Here is a 15,715-nt window from a genome sequence, read left to right on the forward strand (position 1 = left end):
AAAACACTGACGCCTGTGTCTCTGCTTGGCGTGGGGAATATTATTTTTTCTCTAACTGAGCTGATTCAATACTCAACTTTGTCATTATTTGAGTTGGAACTTTAGATTGCTGCATTTTAATGCACTCTACTATTAAGGATTGTTGGACGGCTGTGTGCAAATATTTTTGTTCTCACGATGCAGTCCTGGCCCAGGTAGCCCAATGGGCAAAATATGATTTACACAAATATTATCGTTCCTATAGTGTATACTAAAGAGAAACTTTAGAACAGAGCGGGAGAACACTTTTCTCTCGGCGTTCGGTTATCTGGGTTACGTTGGTTTCTGAAGAAGGGACTTTTCATCCCTTCTCGTGTGCCCTTCTCAAAAGTTCTGTGTTTCTGGATGACTATTTCTGTTCCAGAGAGAGCGAAATCCTATTTGCTTTCGTGAGTGTTCTTGCCAAGTTGAAGGCAAGATAGGAAGAGGGAGGCTAGGAAAACCTGTGTCAGGCTTCTGGGGATTCTGTTTGGAGTTGCTTTCAAATGTCTCTTGTCTCTTTTTGCCTAGAACAAGGAAGTGACCTGTAAGAGAGAGAAGTGCCCAGTGCTGTCGAGAGACTGTGCCCTGGCCATCAAGCAGAGGGGAGCCTGTTGTGAGCGGTGCAAAGGTGACTTATGTCTTGGCCGCCTTCTCTTCTGGCCGTCGCTTCGGGCATTTTTATTTCTCTTTTTCTCACCTTCCTCTTCACTCGGCTCTTGGCTGGGGTGCAAGTGGGTGTTGGGAGGGAAGCTAGTGTGTGTGTATGTGTGTGAGTTTGGGGAGGTTGGTAGTAATAGGGACTCTTCTAATGGAGGGAAGAAAGAAGAGTGGCCATCTGCATATTTGGTTTCCTTTCGAAGGCAAGTGGCTTAAGTGTGACAGAGATGCTACAGACATGATGCCTATGTATGTTGGTATTCACATGTGCACTGTTTCTTTTGTCAAGAAGTTTCAATGGTTTCTCCTGGCTGCATGCTCACCCTGCCTTCCTCTGCCAGAGGAGTAAGCCCGAATTTTATCATTTTGATCCCTATTCATTTTTTTCTTAACTTCAAAAATGAATCAACGTTGCTCCCCTCACCTTGGAAGCCTTTCTAACATATCCTTACTCCAACCTCGTTTTCCACGGCCCTCCAGTGCACGCACTCTCTCTTGAACATGCTGTTCCTGCTGTAGCCGCTTAGCCTCGGCTCAGGTCTCTCCTCCCCACCTGTCCACATGCTGCCTGTGCTTAAGGCCCCCAGCCTACATTGTCTATGTTTCTGTGGCACACAGAAGTCCACATGGGTTCTTCATGGCTGTGCTTTTTCTCCTTCATCGCCTTGTTTGCGTTTGTAAGTCCTTGGGGACGGGAGCCGTGTCATGCTCTGACATCGCCTTGTGCCTAACAGAGGGGGTCCCTTGAGAGGCAATGAGAGCATCATGGCTCAGGATGTGGGCTCTGGAGTTACACTGCTATGCCAGAGTCCAGCAGTCCCGGGCTGTGGAGTGTTTACCAAAGTTCATGTCCACTAGGAACCTCAGTATGTGACCTTATTTGGAAATAGGACCTTTGGAAGTATAATTAGTTAAGATAAGGTCATACTGGCTGAGGGTGGCCCCAAGTCCAATATGACAAGTGTCTTTAGACCAGGGAGTGGAGACAGGCAGATACACAGAGAAGACAACCATATTATGGGAAAGGCAGATATAAACGCCTGCGCTCTGTTCCCTGGGACTCCCGTTCAGTTGTTCTGGGGAGGGGGATAGGTGTTTGTCTTTTTAAATTTTTTTAAATGTTTATTTGTTTTTGAGAGAGTGGGGGAGGGGCAGAGAGAGAGGGAAGCACAAAATCTGAAGCAGGCTCCAGGTTCTGAGCTATCAGCACAGAGCCCAACGTGGGGCTCGAACCCACAAACTGTGAGATCATGACCTGAGCCAAAGTCAGATGCTTAACCAACTAAGCCACACAAGCCACTCTCTGAAGCCATTTTTTTTTTTAAATGTTTATTTCTGGGAGACAGAGAGACAGAGTGGGGGAGGGGCAGAGAGAGAAGGACCCACAGAATCTGAAGCAGGCTCCAGGTTCTGATCCATCAGCACAGAGCCTAATGTGGGGCTCGAACCCACGAACCGCGGGATCATGACCTGGGCGGAAGTCGGACGCTCAACCGACTGAGCCACCCAGGCGCCCCAGTCTGCAGCCATTTTTAATGACAACCCATGAGTCTCAATATTCAGTAAAGATCCTGTGAACTTTTTAAAACATACTATTATGTAAAATCCACATTTCAAGAATTAATGCCCAATTGTGTGTTAATAACTACAGTTATTGTAGTAAACTATTTAGTTAAAAAGTTAAAAACTAAAAAAGCAAAATCAAACCCAACAGAGAGAGATTAGAGTTAAGCCACCACAAGCCAAGGAGCACCTGGAGACACTAGGAGGCAGGAGAAAGCAAGGAGGGGCTCTTCCCAAAGCCTTTACAGGGAGCACAGCCCTGCCAACACCCTGATTTTGGACTCCTGGGCTCCAGAACTGTGAAAGAGTAAATGTCTGTTGTTTAAAGCCACCAAGGTTGTGGTAATTTATTATGGTAGCCCCAAGAAAAGAATACACCAACATCTCTACTTAGGCAGGTAAAGATATGGAATCTCTCCCCCAGTTCCCTCCTATATATGGGGGTAATAATTGTGTTGGAGGCAGTTGAGTGGGAAGGTCCATTCAAAGTGCTTAGCACAGCCTGACATGTAAGCGTTTCTCAGTTAATTTCAGTATAGTAGGTGCTCTTTAAATATTTGGTAACTGGACTATAAAAATATACCTTCTGAAGCCTTTTTGGAGCAGGGGTGAGTGGGCTGGGATGATATTTTTTCAGAGCCTTTTGCATCAACCATTTACCTATTGCCTTCTTACAAGTTGGGAGTCAGATGTTTTACCCATTTGACTTCTGAGAGCTATCAATGCGAGGCCTGAAATGGTAATCTATTAGGAATCTCCCAAGCAGATGGTCAGATAAAGCGATTCTAGTGAAAAACACATTAGTGAGCCAGTGTGTGTCCAAGTTACTGTTGTTTCACCTTAAAGAAGCTCCTCTATTCATTCTTTATTTTTTGAACTGCTTATTTGCTGTCTTCATCTTTCAGCGATTAATAAGGCTGCCTTGCCAATGAGAGGCCAGTTAGATACCACAGGATGGAAGCACCGTGTGTCAAGGGAACGTGCCCAAGGCTTTGGGTTTGTTTCCTCATTAACCGTGGTACAGCAGGGAACTTTCTGTGGCTGTAGTGTATGACCGTCTTTTCTGATTGTCCTGCTGTTTCCTTTATGGTCATTTTTCCCTCTGATTATCCTACGGTCCCAAGAGAAAGAGATACCCAAAACAAACCCATTTCTTGAATGTTCTTTTTGAGCTTTAAGAAGATAAGGCTCTTCCAATTAAACTGGGCCCAAGAATAGACTAGAGAATACAGCATACTGAGATCTCTTTCTGTTAGTAGTGTCAGCCTTTTGGGGGAGGTCAAAATTCCCAACCTGCTCTGAGGTGATCCTTCATGAGAGAGACTCTTGAACGCATCAGAATTCTCAAGCTCTGGAGGTTGATGTTAGAGACACCCCCTTCATTTTTCTTTATTTCTACTCCATCGCATACTATTTGTCTCATGGATTTTAAGAGAAACAATTGTATTCGCTCTTAGCTACTGGCTTATTTATGTGTTTCTGATCAGAATAGTAACATATGCTCATAGAAGAAGCTTTGAAAAATAGTTTAAAGTGTAGGAAAGCAGAAAATAAATTTACTGATAACCCCGCCACCAGAAGTTACAATTGTTAATATTTAGTATATTTCTTTCCATATTTCTCCCTGTGTAAAAGTGTTTAGCTAATAGCTTACTACTTATGTTGCATTATTAAAAAAAAGATTTCCACTTAAAATCAGGGCATAAAATCTTTGCAACTAACTTGGAAATATTGCCCTTGATGGGTACATGAGATTCTGTTATGGGAAGGTTATCAACATTCCCTTGGTCGTTCTCCATTTCTGGGCATTGAGGTTGTATCTTAAATTGGAGCACTGTGGAAGGTGAAAGAAAGACAAACAGCTGAAACCAAAGAGCACACACAGTGAAATAAAAATGACTGGAAAGAGAGAATCAAGAGGAGCATTACCTGGGTAGGGAGAAGTCAGTGTGAACCCACAGACCACGCTGGATTTGGCATCCAAAGGAATCTGGATGGACCTCTCCTTAACCCTTCTGCACCATTCGTTCACACAGGGGGAGAAACAATAATAACAACAGAAAACTAGCTGTGTTTCTCCGAAGTCCTCTTTGAACCAGCGTCCTCCATGCTAACACTGGGGGTTTTGACTTTTCTTATTCAAAGAGGGTGATTCAGTGAGGAATCATATTAATGAGAATTTTGTCGATAATACTTGACTTCAGAGCAGAGTGATGTTTAGGCAATATTGTCTCAGGGTCAAATAATTTTGATCAGATCAGGGAATAATATGCAGTTAGTTTTTCTTAGCAAAGAAATGGAGCCTCTGGTTTTGGATCAGTTAACACATGGTCAGCAGAGAACTGATGGACTTCATTCCTCTGTATTTTGAAGGGCATTTACGTTCAAGGATACCATCTTTCTGCTCATTCTGAAGTTGCTCATCAGATAGATTAGGGCACAGTGAGGTCAGGCCTCTTGTAGAGATGAGCACAGCATGTGTCTGACCTGGTGGGATAGGTGGAGGGTGTGTCTACCAGGCTTCCCAGCAGAGACAGCCCTTCTAGAAGAGCCTTTCTACCAGCAGGTATGCAGAAAGGCAAAATCTAGCACTGCTAACTGGGTGAAGCAATAGTGAAAGCTTGATAGTTGCTTTGACTTGCCCTTGAATATTGTTTTTTGTCTGTCCTTTCTCTTACCTGAAGGAATCGTGTGTATAAGCAGTGATTCTCAAAATGCAATGGACTACAGGATCACCTGTTAAATGTAGATTCCTGGGCCTTGCCCTGCAATAATAATAGGAACTGGGATCATCTTTCTTTTTATTCAAATAGCAGCAGCTACTCTAGGTAATCTTTACTCAGAGCCAGGCATTAAATCCTCACAGGTACTGTCATAACCCCATTTTGAAGATGAAAAAAATGGTACCACTGAGACGCTTAGTGACTAGTCCAAGGTTACGGACTAGATGATGATGGAGATGGGGCACAGACTATGATCTCACCATTAGGCTTGCAGGCCTGCTGTGTCCCTGGGCCCAGGTCCCTGATTCTACATTTCCAGGTCTCCACTGGGCGTCTCATGGGGGCTGAAGCTTGAGAACCACTGGTACCAGATAAAGAAAGGACAAGAGGATAAGGGAATGCAAACCACGTGTTTAGTAGAGTGTTGGTTGGTATCTACTTCAATCAGTGCGTCTTTGGGGTAAAAAATTGCTTTGCCCTTTGTAGCTGTGAGTCCATCTTGTTTCTCTGACTCTATGTACCCCTCTTATTTGGAAATTTTATATTACTACAGTTATGGTATCAGATATAAAGTGAAATAGATTAATGACCAAGAAAATGTAACTAAAATGTTGAAGGGCTGGTGAATGCACATCAAAACTCCTTCCCAGTTGTTCAATTGTGTAATAAATGAGGGGGAGTTTGATCCTCAAGAACTGACTAACCACCTACCATCATTGTTGGGACTTTCTGTTTTCTCTTTGGACTTTTCTCTCTTCCTCTTTCCCTTTTGAGCATAATTATATAATTTAGACTTTAGTTCAATTTGCATTAATACATTATCATACCAAAAAAACTAAACAAAAGGGAAAAAAAAGTCCTATTCAGACTACAAAAATCCACTCTTCTCAGAAATAATAACCATTATCAACTCATTGGATCTTTCTCAGATATTTTTTAGTTTATTACATATTTATTCACACATATGTACATATATATGTAATTTTGTATGTGTGGTTTTATTTTTACATAAATGGAATTAAGTGGTATATAATCTTTTACAGTTTACTTAAAAAAAAATTTCAACAACAGTAGGACTTGGGAATTTTCCCATGCCAGTTCATGCTTTTTAACTGTTTATGGATTCCATAGCATACATGTACAGTAATTTATTTAACATCTCTCCACTGATAGATGTTTAGACTTTCAGTTTTTTGCTAAGAAGAGAACCAGCTTGTCGTGACTATTGTGCCCTTGTGTGTATGTTTCTTAAGAAATCCATGTGCCATGGGGAGAGGTGTGCAAATGTTCAGTTGAAAAGAATATAATTCAGTGGCCTCCGAAAAAGACAAGGCTAGTCTCCTTTCCTATTCCGCTCACAGTTTTTAGGACCTTTTTAAAAGGTGATGGATGAAACGTGGGAGAGTTAGTGTTACACCTGGCAACATTTAGGCATACCGGCCGCTTTCGCCTTAAAAACTCACCACTGCCCATCTTGCCGATTCCCTTTTTAGACTGCTATGTGGGCACTCTTATCCCACTTCTTCCCTGTTCTCAACTTCCCCCATAGGACAGGGGGTATTTTCCTTGACTTTCTGTGGTTCAGTGAGAAATGGTAGCAAGTGCCTTTTAAAGAACCTAGTTGAGGGCGCCTGGGTGGCTCAGTCAGTTAAGCATCTGACTTCGGCTGAGGTCATGATCTTGCGGTTTGTGAGTTCAAGTCCCACGCTGGGCTCTGTGCTGACAGCTCAGAGCCTGGAGCCTGCTTTGGATTCTGTGTTTCCCCCTCTCTCTGCCCCTCCCTTGCTCATGCTCTGTCTCTCTCTGTCTCTCAATAATAAATAAACATTAAAAAAAAAGCCTAGTTGAGGGCCATCAGTTGCTTTCCTGCTTTTCAATGTAGTCTAGAAAGCACTGACAGTTGTCAATAAGTTAAGACTTGAATGATACTATTTTCACAGAATTTTGCCATATGTTGGCAAGCTGCAGTTTTGAATTGACTAGATTTAGAATAGAGACTCCATAAAGAAAGGAGGAAATATTTTACTTGCCTCTTATTTCTTATTTATTTATTTATTTATTTATTTATTTATTTTGAAAGAGAGTGAGCAAGCAAGCTGGGGAAGGGTAAAGAGAGAGGGAGACAGAGAATCCCTAGCAGGCTCCACGCTATCAGCACAGAGCCTGACACGGGGCTCCAACTCGTGAACCTTGAGATCATGACCTGAGCTGAAACCAAGAGTCTGACGCTTAACTGACAAAGCTACCCAGGCACCCCTATGCTTATATTTTATTCTATGTGTACTGTCCTATATTTGGGCCACTTCTATAATCAGTGTTCATAGCTTATTTATGATTATGTGGTGCCTAATTTCATTCCCTTAAATAATTACAGATGTTTATATTTATTGCATCTTGGTCTTTATGACCATGCCCATTCTTTAAGGATCTTTACGAGTTATTCCCATTCTTTGTTTGAGGCCAGGCTGCTGATCAGGAACACACATTCATGATGACATTGTTCCTTCAGGGAAACATGATCTTCTATACACCGATCACCTTCGGGTGTGATTAAAGTGGAACCCGTTTGTATCTCCCAAGAGCTGTGACTCAGATGCTCATGAGGGTGGTGGGCATTTGCCTTTCCAGTTAGTATCCTTGAAGCCCTGCGGGTAGTGAGGTATGAATTGTCTGATTGATTTTAAGGCCTTATCTCTCTCTTATCTTCATAGTAGTAGCCCTGAAGGGACTTGTTTTCCCACAGTGCAGGATACTAGGTTAGTGGGTTTATGCTCACCACTTAGTCCTTACAAGAGTGAGGTAATTTCCACCTTTTTCACTTTACATGTGAGGTAACTAAGGGCCCAGAGAAGTTAAATCATTTCTTTGCCAAGGTGTTAGTGACTCGAAGCTCAGCCAGAGGGTGTCCGTGTCCTCAAGGAGCTTGCTCTGTGGTGGGGCAGAAAAATACCCACCAGAGGGGAAGTTCCTAGGGAAGGGGAGCCAGAATGCAGAGGGAAAGGGTCGGAAGACAGCCTGTGGGTAAGGGACTGGGGAGTGTTCCAAGGAAGGCTTTCCAGAAGGGGCAACTCACTTCTATGAACAAGGAGTTAATCCCATCCAAAGAGGGCTGTTGAAGGGAAAGCTCCCAGGTGAAGGTCATGGTACACACAAAGACATGATATAGTTCTTAGACATTGTCTGCCACGCATAATCATTTAGGGAACTTGGTAAAATACCAGTTTCTAGGCTTTCCTTTAGACCTAGAGTATTAAAACAAATCTGGAACAAGTTTTTCTTTGTTTGCTGATTGTTTGGGGGAGGGAGGAAGGATCAGATGAAAATGTAATAGAATCCTATTACGACTTCTACTTATTTTACTCTGAAAAAGATGTTGATATTGAAATGAAGTTGTTGGGTAGACGTGCTTGAAGACGGAAATATGAAAACTCCTATTTCCAAAGAATTCTTAGAAAGATTGTTATGGGTATGTGTATATATGCATACATGCATTTATGTTCCTATTCGCTTCAATCAGATTGCTTGTTTCATTCATTCATTCATTCATTCAACAAGTATTTTCTGGTCTACATGCTGGGTATTTATCAGATGAAATTGCTTACCAATTTTTTTTTTAACTATTATGAAGCCCAAATATTCTTTAAAACAAAAAAGTAAGTTATAAATAGTTTTTCTCAAGCAAGTATTTCAGTATACTTCTGAGATTATTTTATGTTAAAGTGGTTATAAATTTTTATCCAAATAGCCCAAAACAACAGGGCAAAGATTAATCTAATTTGAAAAAACTCAATATTGTTTGATGAAAACAAATGAGGTCATTGGGAGACAAACAGACAGTCTTGGCAGTATTTCTGTATTTACTTGGACTGAGAATCACCCTTTAATTTCGGGTTCTTTCATGAACAATAATGTATTTGTTATCTGAATATATGCTTGTTATTAGTGGATCATAAATGAATAAGGTGTGTTTCCAACACTTATGGGTCAAATTCCATCCTCTTTCTTCATATAGAGCATGAAATATTAATTGTCTGCAATACTTTGATGAAAGATATAAGAAAATAGTTGTCAAGTGGAATTTATTTTCCACAGTCTTCTCTTGTCTTTGATTTCTCTATGCTTTGTCTTACTTTTCTATGGGTTGTGATCCCATGGGTTGAGTTTTTTAACAGTTTAACTTTTATATTTGATGTAAAAATTATCCTATGATGTCTCCTGAAATGAAGGGAAAGAGGCAAAATGTAAATATTTGCATGCTAATTTCTAAAATTAGGCCAATCATCCTGGACTCTGATAAATAAAAATTAAGAAAGCACAGCCTGCCCGGAGAATTTTAAGGGGATTGGGCTCATTTATAGAGACTATTTACTGACCCAGTAAAAGGGAACTATGAATAATGGTAAAAGATTGAACGTTATTAACTATATGTTGTCTTTATACAATTCAAGGTCATGAATAAGGGGCCTCTTCTCAGTGTTGTTTGGAGAGGGACCTGGAAGATGACCATACTGCTTGTGGTTGTTTGTGGGGAGGCAGTCACATACCATAGAATGGGAATGGACCTTTAAAAAAAGGCTTATTTAAAAATAATCACACTCCCTATGTTGACAGAGTAAATTGTCCTATTGTTTAAACAGTTTAAGATGGAAAGGCTGTTAGCCTTGTGCAAATCTAGTTGTTTGCTTTTAACCAGAGTTCTTTTGGCAATCCTAAGGGTGCATTGATTGTTGCCCAAACAAAAGAGTGGCTCTTTCCTTAACCTCAGTTTTCCTTTTTTTTTTAGACATGATCAAATTCTTTAGTAGATATTATATGTGATTTACCCAGATATAGTTTGCCCCAGGTTTCACACCCAAATAAGGAACCAGCTGCCTTCAGGTTAATGCTCTAGTTGTCATTTAAACTATACTGTGAACTAGAGTCAGAATATTTTGGAAGAAAAGACAAATTCCAATCTTCAGGTTTTTATAGATATTGTTATATTCAGCCCTGAGGGGGTGGTTATTATTATTCTGATTTAACAGATGGGGAAACTTTGCTTAGGGATATGAAGTGATGTTTTTGACTATCCCACAGTCGCTGAGAGGTGGGAGAGGGGACTGACTCCAAATGCTCTGTTCTTCCTGGTATCACGTGGCTATGAGATAAGAAGGAGGGAGGAGAGACTTAGAGAATTAGAAGGGCTCTGGAAATAAAGGAGAGATATGCTAGCCTCAGTATTTGCCTTGCCATAGCCCTTCTCTCTCCATGGGCTTTTATAGCTTGGGTGAACCCACAATTTCAAGGGAAATATGTGGGTAGAGAAGTTTTGTGGAGGTGATTGAAAACAACACGTGGCTTAGGAGGTGGGGACTTTTTTTTTACTAACCGACATTTTTGGGGAATCCCTAATGTAACGTTTTTTCTTCTTCAGTATCTGTGACTGTTTATACTGCAGCAATGTCCCACGGGGACAACTTAGATGAGTTTGGTCTTTCATGAGTATGTGTGTACCTGCTTTCATAAAATATTTTTAATAGAGAATGCATTCATACAATTAAAACTACACAAAGCATGTATGGTCAAAGGCTTTCTCCCACTTTTGACTTCAGCCACCTGGTATCCTTTACTGGAGACAAGCAGATTCTTGGTGATTCTTCTGGAGCCAACCTCTGAATAACTGTGTATGTGTGTTTAATTTTCAACCAAACGGAAGTCTCCACTAGCTTTACTTCTAGCAGTTTTAATGCGAGACTCTAACCTATCAGTTAAACATCTTGGGGATCTGCAGTGCTCGGAAAGTAATCCCACCATTGAGCTACTCAGTTCCAGTTGCCACTGCTTATTTTTACCATGATTTTGAGCTTAAGAGAATTTTTGATATGTTTCTTGATGAAAGTTGTTAGATTAATGGAATGCCTGCATATATATTTTAACTTATGAAGTATAACTAAAAATATCTACTAGCCCCAGAAATTTGAGTGGGGGTTGTTTATAGGTTTTTAAAGACAAGGAAAAAAAAAAAACATAACAAAAGAACTAGAGGGGTTTATTTTTTTCCCCTCTTTTTCTCTAACTGAATAAAGATGCATAAAATGTTAGATTTCATAGATTGGCTTCCCATAATATAAACCATTTAAACAAAAATAACCTTATACGTTAAAAAAATCTTGTTAACATTAAAATCATACTTTACAAAAATCTGTTTTAGTTGTTAAAACTAGTAAGAAAACATGAAACAGAGATCAGCTTTCAAATTTGTCTCAACCCATTTTTATTGAGGGCCTCTGTTTTTTAAATTCTGTAGGATTTTGGAAGGCAGTTTAAGTGAAGAGTTTGTGGTTGCCTTTAAGTTAGAAGATTAGATTTCCAAGGCTTGCTGCTGGCTTGGGTGTATCAGTTTTCACTCTTCTAAAATGGGCAAGTTGAGGATGTTTTCATTGTGGTGGAGGAGACTGATGGCCCCGGTCTCCCTGTTGTATAAAATGTAAAGTACTTCAGTCAGGTGTGGGCCTGACAGCTGTATTAAAACACAGATGTTCTCTCCATTCAGCTGCTGATGCGTAGTCTATGAGTTTTCTGTTTGTGCATAACAAGCGATGACAAACTTAGTGGCCTAAAATAACACTCTTTGTTGTCTCATAGTTTCCACGAGTTAGGATTCTGGGTATGGTGTAGTTGGGTCTCACAGGTCTGCATTTAAAGTCAGCCAGGGCTGGGGTCTCATCTGAGGCTCAAGGTCATCTTCTAAGCTCATGTTTTTGTTAGTAGAATTCAGTTCCTTGCATCTGTGGAATAGCTTGCTTCTTTAAGGTCAGGAGGAGAGCATCTCTCTGACCTATAGACCTTTTTATAAAGGGTTCACCTATTAGGTCAGGCTCACTCAGGATAGTCTCCCTTTTTAATAGCTCAAAGTCAAACCAATTAAGAATGTTAATTACACCTGTAAAATGTATTCATTCATTCATTCATTCATTCATTTAGTTTTTGAGAGAGTGAGAGAGTGCAAGTGGGGGAGGGGCAGAGGGAGAGGGAGATAAAGAATCTTAAGCAGGCTCCATGCCCAGCACAGAGCACATGAGATTATGGCCTGAGCTGAAATCAAGAGTCAGACACTTAACTGACTGAGCCACCCAGGTGCCCCTCTGCAAAATCTCTTTACCTTTGCTAAGTGAGATAGCCTACTCATGGGAGTGCTATTCATCACATTCATAGGTCATGCCCATTGTCAAGGGCAGGGGATTACACAAGGTGGATATGTCAGGGAGTGGAAATCTTGGGGTTCATCTTCGAAGTCTACCAGCCATACTGAGAGCAGTTCTGGGATGCATGGCAAATAGAAGCATCTATGGAGAATGATGCTTAGAGCTAGGAGATAGGTTATGGATCACACTGCACACTGTAAATGCTAGCAAATGCTGACTTTTGGCTACTTTCTCTCCTTCTCCGGTTTGGTGGCCACCAAGCCCGCAAGGTCTGGTTCTTGCCTGTCCTCTATCCTTCTCTTGTTTTGGACTTCTCCAGATAGGAGACTTTCTTTCATTTCCCCTTGTGTTCTGTACTCACTTCCTGCCATGGGGCTTCACACATACTGTTTCCTGTGCGTGGGCTGCTTTTCCATTCGATGTCATGTAGTTAACATGTACCCTTTCTCACTGTAGGCATCACTTCCTAGACTCCATGGCTACTTGTCATAAAATCCCTCCTTCTTAAGACTAGGCACAATTGTCATTTAGCATTTTTATTTTCTGTAACTCCCACTCAACTGGAGGCTTTGTGTAGGTAGCAACTGTAGTATTCTCGGCTGTGAGGCCTGTGCCTGGCACACCATGGTTGCCTATATGTTGGCAAAAGGGCAGTGAGAGGAAGATAGGAAAATTTGGACCAAATTTCAGTCTTCCGTAGTTAGTAACTCATAATGTCAACTGCATAGTTAGTATATTGCTACTCGGCCATGTGCATCTTAATACATCTTACGTCCTTTTTGGATTCTGCATAGCTTAAAAAAGAGTTGAGTAAGAATTACAGGGAAAGAATAACAATGTATAAACAGGAATGAAAAATGGCTGAATGTTTATAAACCAGTCCCACGATCCTGATACTTTATTGTTTCTTCACGGAATTCCATAGAGGTTAAAAAAAGTCCTTAAAATCACCACCGCCTCTGTGTTTTTTTATGCGGTGGTGGCTGTAGTATATTTCAGTATTAACAGACTTAGTGATAACCTCAATGTAATTTTTGGTAGCTTTTCCTTGTATTGTACAAAGTTACCAAGTAATATTATGCAGTTAGGACTTCAGATTTCCTAGTTGCCTTCATTTTGATATGATTATCTGCTTTCTTTTATCACATCATATAAAACACACCTCTAATTTGGCTTTGAGTTTTCTGCAGCTGCTCTTAAAACTATTCTGTGACTGCTTGTAACTTGCCCGCCGTGAAGCATAAACCTCTCTGTACTTTAAGATGATTCCCCCCACCCCTTTCCTGTCTTATGTTTCACTATAGGAATGAAATCAGTGATGCTTATCATCTGAAAATGTCTTGGAATCAAAACATTCTGATCTCCTTTGAGGCTTCTTATGGCATTGTTTCATGGAAGCTATCGAACGGAGAAAAAAAAAAATAAAGCTAGGTGTTCTGAATGGAAAGTTGGGGTGCATCATTAGAAACTACAGGAAAGAAATGATTTGACGCAGAAGCCCCCAGTGCCTGTCTAGGTTCTCTTTGATTTCTTGCTTAAGTTTGGCAACTGCAAAATTGAAAGTATGTCTTTATGTGTGACATATATCTATTTATGAAGATGCAGGAATGTACATGCATCTATTTATTATTTTAAAAATGATCACCATGCTGCGATTATAACCATTCTTTTTAAAAAAATTTTTTTTAACGTTTATTTATTATTGAGAGACAGAGAGACACAGAGCACGAGCAGGGGAGGGACAGAGACAGAGGGAGACACAGAATCGGAAGCAGGCTCCAGGCTCTGAGCTGTCAGCACAGAGCCCGATGCGGGGCTCAAACTCACAAACTGCCAAGATCATGACCTGAGATGAAGTCGGACGCTTAACCGACTGAGCCACCCAGGCACTCCATCGATTATAACCATTCTTAATGAGCTTTGATCAGGGACTACTCTCTTTATCTTCAGAAAAAAATTGGTACTTTCTAGGTTTTGTTTTTGAGAGGAATCTCATTTTGAGAGCTAATGTGTGTTTGCCTTAGAAATCTGTCTGCTAGAGAGGCTAATATTCAACAGAATTGATGATATGCAGGTGAACAAAGTACATTGGTATGTCCATGAACTTGAGTGCATCCTTCACTCAGATGAGCTTATTTCTACCATAGCCAGCTAATTATGCTTCCAGTAGCTTGGTGGTTAAAGGGCTCAAGATGTTTATCTGCAGACATGTTTGGGCATTGACCAGCTGATGTTTACCCCATGAAGCAGCCCAGTGCCTACCTGAGACTGTCTGGGGATTCTCTCAGCCATTCCTGGGATAGACAGAGGGATCAGATTTAAAAATGCACTTGAGTTTTTGATGTTTTGGGTTCTGAGGACTGTGGTATGGCCACCTTGATGAGGCTGTGAATGCAAGGATAACAAGTTGGAATCCCCACCACGTTCAGGAGCTAAACGCAAATGCCAGGGTAATATTTTCACGCATCTAGACAAAGGAGTTCCGTGCTCTGGGGCCTGTGGATTAGAAGATAGTCATAGAAACTATCATTTGAAGAAGGAAGTAAAAGAGGACTAGACTTGGGATTAGATGATTAGATGCAGAATCTAACTAACTCTGCCACTTCTAGTTACTTGACTTTGCCAAACCACCCCTTTCTGGACCTTGGTTTCCTCTTCTGTAAAACACAAGGGTCCTGAACCTGGATGTGCCTCAGAATGGCCAGGGCCGATTGTGAGATATTCAGATGCCTGAGTCCTACTCCAGACCATGTGAGTCTTAGTTTCCAGTTAGTGAGGCCCAGGCATCTGTATTCTTTGTTGTGGTAAAATACATATAATTGCGATTTAAAAATGTATAGTTCAGCGCATTAAATGTATGCACATTGTCATGCAACCATTACCAGTATCCATTTAAAAACATTTTTTCGTCATCCCCAACTGAAACTCTTTACCCACTAAACAATAAGTTCCTATTCTCCCTTCCCAGCCCCTGGTAACCTCTATTTTGCTTTCAGTCTCTATGAATTTGCCTATTCCAGGTGACTTGTATAAGTGGAATCATACGGTATTTGTCCTTTTGTGACTGGCTTATTTCACCTAACACAATATTTTCAAGGTTTTCATGTTGTAGCATATTTCATAATTTCATTCCTTTTTGAGGCTGAATAATAATTCATTGTGTGCATAGAACATCTTTTGTTTATCCATTCATCCAGCAAAGTGGACATTTAGGTTCTTTCCACTGGGCATCTGTATTCTTAATTAGCCCCCATGTGGTTCTGATGTTCAACAGGCCTGGGAGCCACTGGAGTTAATGTTCTTCTGGTTCAATTATGACTTTGTAGATAGGGGAAGGTTTAGGAAAAGAAGGGCCAGATATAATGTCATGAGTGAAAATATGTGACTGTTGGTATTCTTAAGTTATTTATCTAGGTGTATAGAATAAACAGCATAACCTTTGACGCCCATGAAATGTCCTAAACTCTAGCTAAATGTTCATGGTCTGCTATTAGGAAGAGAAGAAGCTTCACAGACCCAACAGCCTCCACTGTTAAAATACATAGCTCTGTACACAGTGGTGTGTTG

At 40.8% G+C, this 15,715-nt stretch overlaps 1 protein-coding gene across 3 annotated transcripts in view; it reads left to right on the forward strand.

Annotated features, from left to right (window-relative positions):
• BMPER (BMP binding endothelial regulator) overlaps positions 1-15,715 on the forward strand; it is a 246,746-nt gene that overhangs the window by 30,315 nt on the left and 200,716 nt on the right. For all 3 annotated transcript variants that reach the window (XM_060632862.3, XM_060632865.3, XM_060632863.3), the window contains one exon: positions 550-649. In XM_060632862.3, coding sequence (XP_060488845.2) covers positions 550-649 — 100 coding nt within the window. The remainder of the gene's footprint in view (positions 1-549; positions 650-15,715) is intronic.

This window comes from Panthera onca, chromosome A2, assembly GCF_046562875.1.
Source record: "Panthera onca isolate mPanOnc1 chromosome A2, mPanOnc1 haplotype 2, whole genome shotgun sequence".
NCBI lineage: Eukaryota > Metazoa > Chordata > Mammalia > Carnivora > Felidae > Panthera > Panthera onca.